Below are 6712 nucleotides of genomic sequence, written 5' to 3' on the forward strand. Positions count from 1 at the left end.
GACTATAGCAGTAAATCCTGTTAAAGTAATATCACAGGCTTTGTAGTAGGAAACTTTAAATGTAAAGAAGGACAAGGTAAAGCATTACCATACTAGCATCCAGAGAACATCAGAAATGGCTTTTAAATTTGTAATGCTAAGCTCCTTCTGTTTGGTTTTCTGTAGACATGTTTACACTGATCGCTGAATTGCACAATCACAGTTTAATCAAGAAAAATGATCTGCTGCCTGAAAGTATTTTATAATGTGTTTGCCAAGTTGTTTCCATTTAAAATTTGGAATAGCAATAAATATTCCTGCCACTCCTAATCAGTGTTGGGCACGTTACTTTGAAAAAGTAATTAGTTATAGTTACTAGTTACTTCTCCCAAAAAGTGACTGAGTTACTAACTGAGTTACTCCACAATTAAAGTAAGTAGTTACTAGTAAAAGTAACTATTGTTTGTTTCAAAAGCCAGCTGAATAGAGTGCAAGACAAAGATAGAGAGTTTAGCATTTATTGCAACTCAACGTAAATGACATTGAGGGGAATGCTATCTGACGGGCCTATAAACCCGTCAGATAATAACTGGGGATGTCTAATTCTGAAATGTGTGTTTGGGTTGTTATAGATACTGCAACATCCATCTATCTATCTATCTATCTATCTATCTATCTATCCATCATTCTGTCCGTCTGTCCATTCATCCATCCATCCATCCATCCATCCATCCATCCATCCAGATTCCTCCCTTTCTCCATATAGGCTAACATTTGATCGTTCACGCTCTCCGTAGTTGCCCTGTGGCACGAGCACAGGGTGGCTGTTACGCGCCTTTAGCGAGCATGCACGTTTCCTTACGCTTGCGCGGTGAATCTTGCCCCCTGCGCTGTGCGGAGATGCAAGGGAAACTGTATTTGATGGGGAAACGCAGCTCAATGTAACACTGGTATTTCCATGTGGAAAACACTGTTTTGCTGCTGGAGTCATCCTCACTCTCCATCTCTCTGTGTGTGATGTACGTTAACACCCGCCAGCGGAAACACCCACCTACCCAACTGACAGACGTAATCTCACTATACATCAGCCATTCTCATCCTCCGCTCTCTCATGACAAGGCGTGCACGAGTCCTATCATTAAAAAACGGTTAATTGTGCGACCTGAGTGACATGCAGTAACGGCGTGTCGGTAATGGTAACTGTGTTATAGTTACAGTCAAAGTAATGACTTAGATTACTCGTTACTAAAAAAAGGTAACGGTGTTACTTTTAACGCTGTTATTCCCATCACTGCTCCTTGTACAATACATAGCTAGGGAAGTAATCAGTACACAGTAAATGTCAATAACCACCAAAAATCAGGGAGACATTTTTTAAGTATATTTATTTCATTATATGTTTATTTAAAAATATTTATTTTCCCCAAAAATACTAAGAAAAAAATCCACCAAAGCCCCCAAAATGCTTTGAAAGAGCTCTCCTTGCAAAGCATCATGGGATTTGTTTTCAGGGCACGAAAGAACAAAGTTGAAACAAGCATGTGCAGGGCAATGTTGTTTTTGACAGGCACCTTAGATTTAGTCCTCGTTTTAGTCTTTAGGATGAAAACTATTATTAGTCTTAGTCACATATTAGTCATTACGATATGTGATATTTTTAGTTGTTTTTAGTCAACTAAATCTCAAAAAGGTTTTAGTCTAGTTTTAGTCAGTTTTATGGTGCACTTCAAAAAACAGCTAACCTTTACAATTTTGAATAACAACCAGATTCTTTACACGACTGACAGCTCTTGTGTAGATAATACAATTATTGAAGATGCAGTGCTGCAGTGCAGTTCATCATTGCTGTGAGGCAGAAACCTTTGATTTATAGGAGGTCTAGTTCAACACATCATATTGGTTTATATAGCAAACAGACCAGCTAACAAAACATGCAATAAAGGAATGGTATTAGACATACAAGGTTTCCACTCAAAAGCAAACACTTCCTGATCTATTAATTGTGCATTATGTGGCAATATTAAATTGTTAAGATAATTAAAATAGTAGCCCTCCATTTTATTTTATTGTTTAAGGACCCTTTGTGGTCACAGACCACAGTTTTATTTTGTTGTATTAGTTAGGAGTTTAAGGTCTGCCAGAAGAGGGCGCTCGGTGCTGCTTGTGCTAGTTGCTGACGCTCTGGCCAGCAGAAGAAACTGGTCAGCGTTGGATGAAGCAGAGAGGGTGCACAGAGCAGCTGTTTTAATCTGCTGTATTTTCTGTTCTGCAGTCTCTACAAAAATAAATGTGTTGCACTGGAGAAGAGTTGGCCCATCATTCTCAGAAGTGTAACAATTACACTCAGATCAATAAAATCTTCATTACTCCAAAAAAGTCAAAGAACAAAAACTTTCTTCTTTCTACTTTGGCAATTTTTTGCTTTATTTCTAAGAATTTGTGTCATAGAGTCTGATAAAAAAAAAAATACACAGATAACCTACATAACTATCGTTGTGGAGCGTAAAGCACAGCGTCGGAACTATGCGAGCGCAAAGAGGCATTTTTGCACAAGCACAGCTGGAAGAACAGAGTTGAGCATGCAGTACCAAACCATTCCATATAACTTTCACCCCCGACGCTGCTGCCATTATCCATCTTATCATGAAGAGCAGAGTTTGTCAGAGTTGATAACTATAACAGCTGAAACAAAATTGTCAAACTACCCTGAAATCTTGAAAAGTTTTGTATAAGTCATACTTACAGTAAAATTAAGCACTAAACAACTATCTTTACCCTGTGTAAACCTTACTGACAACCACCTGACTATGAAGGAATTCAAATTAAGACTGAACGTAATTTTTTTGTATTTAAGTCATGTATTTCTAATGAAGGTGTTTGCTTATTAACATAACCTTGAGTTTTAACAAAGTCCCTTTTAATCTGTGAATTTTAGATTGTGTGTTTCGTCTGTATCTGATGTCATCTTAGGGTCAACTTTTGCTTAGTGGGTAGACAAATTGTGGTTTTGCAATACAAAAAGTTGTGGTTTTAATTCTAGATGTTTATTTTCAAAGTGGTTATGGATCTACAAATTGGTGTGTGATCGTTTGCATGTTACTGATGGCAAATAGGTCAATGAGGTTATAGCATAACTTGCTTTGTGATGTCAGTATTTAAGAAAAGGTATGTAAGTAAGTCCATATATGCTGAATTTCTTGATTTTACTTTGTTAAACAGGAACTTTCGATTGCCATCAATGACCACTTCCTATCGTTCAGTTCCTGCCTGTTAAATACAAATGTTCTTTGCAGATCTGATCACAACTCAACACATTAACCCTTTCCTATGAGTATAGATATAGATTATGTCATGATTTTCTTAAGAGATCTGACCCACATGCAGTAAACTACTCAGATAACCAGGGAAAAGTGTGAATAGGTTTATTGATGAAACCTGCTGGGTTGGATTCAGGAAACAGTGAAACGGTGAACCGGAACTGGAAGAGGGAAGGGAAGTATTAGTGGTTAGTTCAGGATCCGTGGGAACTTTGAACGATGGCTTGGAGAGACAGAGTAAACGGGATTCATGTAAGTGGANGTCACTAATGATATTTTCTTAGCCTCAGATGATGGACTTGTATCTGTAATTGTTCTATTAGATCTCAGTGCTGCATTTGACTCAAGGGATCATAATCTTTTAGAAAGACTTGAATATTTCATTGGAATTAAAGGAAAAGCACTAGGCTGGTTTAAACCTTTTTTATCTTACACATGAATAAGACAGACACCGCGGCAGATCATCTGCTTTTAAGGAGATACATTGTCCAAATGAACTCCCCACCAAATGGAGCTACAAAGGGAGCTCAAATTCTGGGGGAGGACCATCATGGAGTGCAGGTGTAACAGTACGGAAAAAGGCAGGCTGAGGGCTCCCTGAACAGGGATTAGCAGTCCTGCAGGTCAGAAGTACCTTACACCTGCCCAAAAGTTCAGACATGGCCTGCAACTACCCTAAAGGTTCAGACATGGCCTGCAACTACCCTAAAGGTCAGACATGGCTTGTAGCTGCCCAGAGCTCAGACAGGGCTAAAAGCTGCCCAGAAGGTTGTTGCCAGAACAGCTGGAGAGACTTGGGGATAATCAGTGGCAGCAGTTGGAATTAGTTATGTTGCTGACTAGTGACTGAAGAGTGACTAAAGTAAATGCACAATTGAGTGGGTGTAATTAGTTCAAATCCAAAACAATAACTAAAGTATGACAAAGACACTGACTAAAGAAAAACATGGTTGGCTTTCGCCAGCAGGCTGGGCTGGTTGATGCAGCACTTCATCACTGACAAAGCTGTTGATTTCTCAACTCACAATTGATCTCTCCATCTTGCGCTGTAATAATTTTTAGTCACTGTTCTGGAGTTATTTTTATGTTAATATAATACTGTTAATAATTCCTAATTTCTTGTTCTTTTTGTGACCTTTTGATTACAAAAGCTAAACAAATAAAACAATTACTAATTTACATTCTTGTAGTGACAAGCAACTTAGTGAAGGTTATGGTGTTAAAATATTTTTGTGTAAATGATGGGGGATACATCGAAATTCATCTCTTTACCTTCCTTTGTATTGAACATGTTTCAGTAATTAATTGAAATCAATGTAGATGGTTTAACTAAAGGAAATTCCTCATATTTACAATCCCATTTTGCTTTAATGTTAATATCCTCATTAACATTTATGCTGCCATCATTGACGAGTCACTTTCACTGCAATACAATCAAAACTGTTTTTTAAAAGTTTTTTTTTTTAGGGGGTTTTTTTTTTCCAACCTCTAGAGGTGATACAGCTTTAATGCAGTTCAGAGCTGTATGATTTGCATATGCAAAACATACAAGAACATCATCATCCCTTACATGAGAGGAAGCATATAAAGAGTAGAAACAGCGAGAGATTTTTGTTGCTACTCCTTGACGACAGCTCAGATTGCAAAATCATCATGTGCATATACTGCAACTTGGTATTGGTGGTACTTGTGCTTGCTTTAAATAGTCAAGGTGAGTGTATTTTATGCTAGCATCAAACCTATGCATATATTTATCTAATGTATAACCTCTTTTTGATTCATCTGATGATAGTTTTAAAATGTCATAACACTGTTCGGATGTCAATCATCACAACAATAGTGAATTATAATAAGGAAAACTGATAAATGATAGAATATGTTGTTTTCATACAAATACCCACTATAGAAAGTTGTTAGTGAGTAAATGTGAACAACGCTGTGCCTTTTAAACTTCATAGGTTATAATACACTAAACCAAAGACAATTTCTCACTGTTTAGGTAATCTTGAAACTACTTTCTGTTGAGTTATGCAACTCTGGTCATATGTAGGTTAACATTTCCGTATAGATGTAACTATTTTGAATTATGTTCACAGTCACTGCTGTAATCGATGGCCACTCTGTCCTGGACTCTATCCACTTTAAATGTCAAACAGCTCATGCAGGAAAAATCATTGTAGTCCATAAGAGTGCAGAACACAGCAGACCATACATGGTGCATGTGGAAGGCTATGATGAAGAAAAAGGGAATTTTACCTGTGGTGGATTCCTTGTGAGTGAAGACTTTGTAATGACTGCCGCCCACTGCAAGGCCGAGTCAGTTAAACGTAATATATATATCTATACCCAAATTATGTTGCAATAAATATTAGTTAAGATTTAGAATTGTCTTCCTTACTTTCTCTTTATAGGTCCTATAATGTCTGTTTTGGGATGAACAGTCTTGATGACAACGGGATGAAATGTTCATCTGTTAAAGAACATTTTTCACATAAGGATTACAATGAAGAAACTCTCACAAATGACATCATGCTATTGAAGGTAATGTAGTTTTAAAAAATTATATTGACTTATTTGAATGGCAGAATATATATCAATATTTTAACTATTTACAGTATTTTTTTTAAATTATTATTTTTATTCTTATTGGGATTCTAGTCTAATGTTTGTTCCATTTTTATTTAGTTGTCCAACAGAGCTGCTAAAGAAATTATAAAACCAATTACAATGGCAGACAAGGCTGACAACTCTCCAAAAATGTGTGTAGTCCTTGGCTGGGGAATAACAGACAATGGTAAACCTTCTTCAAAACTCATGGAGGTCAATGTGACTCTCACTGACGATGAAATGTGTCCCGAGGAAAAAGCTTTCTGTTCCAAAGGGAAGAAGGGACCAGCTGCGGTAGGAATATTCATTTCTGTTTTCTCATCTTATTTATTTTTTAGTCTATGTCATACAAACAATCTATCTGTTTCATTTTAACACTGATCACATGCTCTGTATGTGCTTTCAGAGAGATTCTGGTGGTCCATTAGTCTGCGAGAATGGAAAGGCCTATGGAGTGATCTCAGGACATCAGGAAAATCTGACCAAATACACCAAGATACCTGAATATATGGATTGGATTAAAGAGGTTATGCAACCTTGAAATCAGCATTAGACTGATTTTGAATTTAATGCATTCAACTTGAAGCATTTAACTTTTTGTTTGATTGAAATGAGAAAAAAATAATAATTGTCCCTCTTTGTTCCTTAATAAAACTTACCTTTGCAATTTTTTTTCTTCAACATACTATTGAGTAGTTTATTCCTTATAAATATTAGGATCTATTTTTAACCTGGTGTGTGTGTGTGTGTGTGTGTGTGTGTGTGTGTGTGTGTGTGTGTGTGTGTGTGTGTGTGTGTGTGTGTGTGTG

At 36.8% G+C, this 6712-nt stretch overlaps 1 protein-coding gene across 1 annotated transcript; it reads left to right on the top strand.

Moving 5' to 3' along the window:
- Positions 1-4840: 4840 nt before the first annotated feature.
- On the top strand, positions 4841-6562 carry LOC107095470 (granzyme B-like). The gene is made up of 5 exons (XM_015391585.1): positions 4841-5007; positions 5393-5612; positions 5708-5837; positions 5982-6197; positions 6310-6562. Exons 1-5 carry the CDS (start codon positions 4950-4952, stop codon positions 6442-6444), a joined length of 759 nt encoding a protein of 252 aa, XP_015247071.1. The 5' UTR covers positions 4841-4949; the 3' UTR covers positions 6445-6562.
- Positions 6563-6712: the final 150 nt, after the last annotated feature.

The sequence above is a fragment of the Cyprinodon variegatus genome, unplaced genomic scaffold, assembly GCF_000732505.1.
Source record: "Cyprinodon variegatus isolate N-32 unplaced genomic scaffold, C_variegatus-1.0 Scaffold550, whole genome shotgun sequence".
NCBI classification, from domain to species: domain Eukaryota; kingdom Metazoa; phylum Chordata; class Actinopteri; order Cyprinodontiformes; family Cyprinodontidae; genus Cyprinodon; species Cyprinodon variegatus.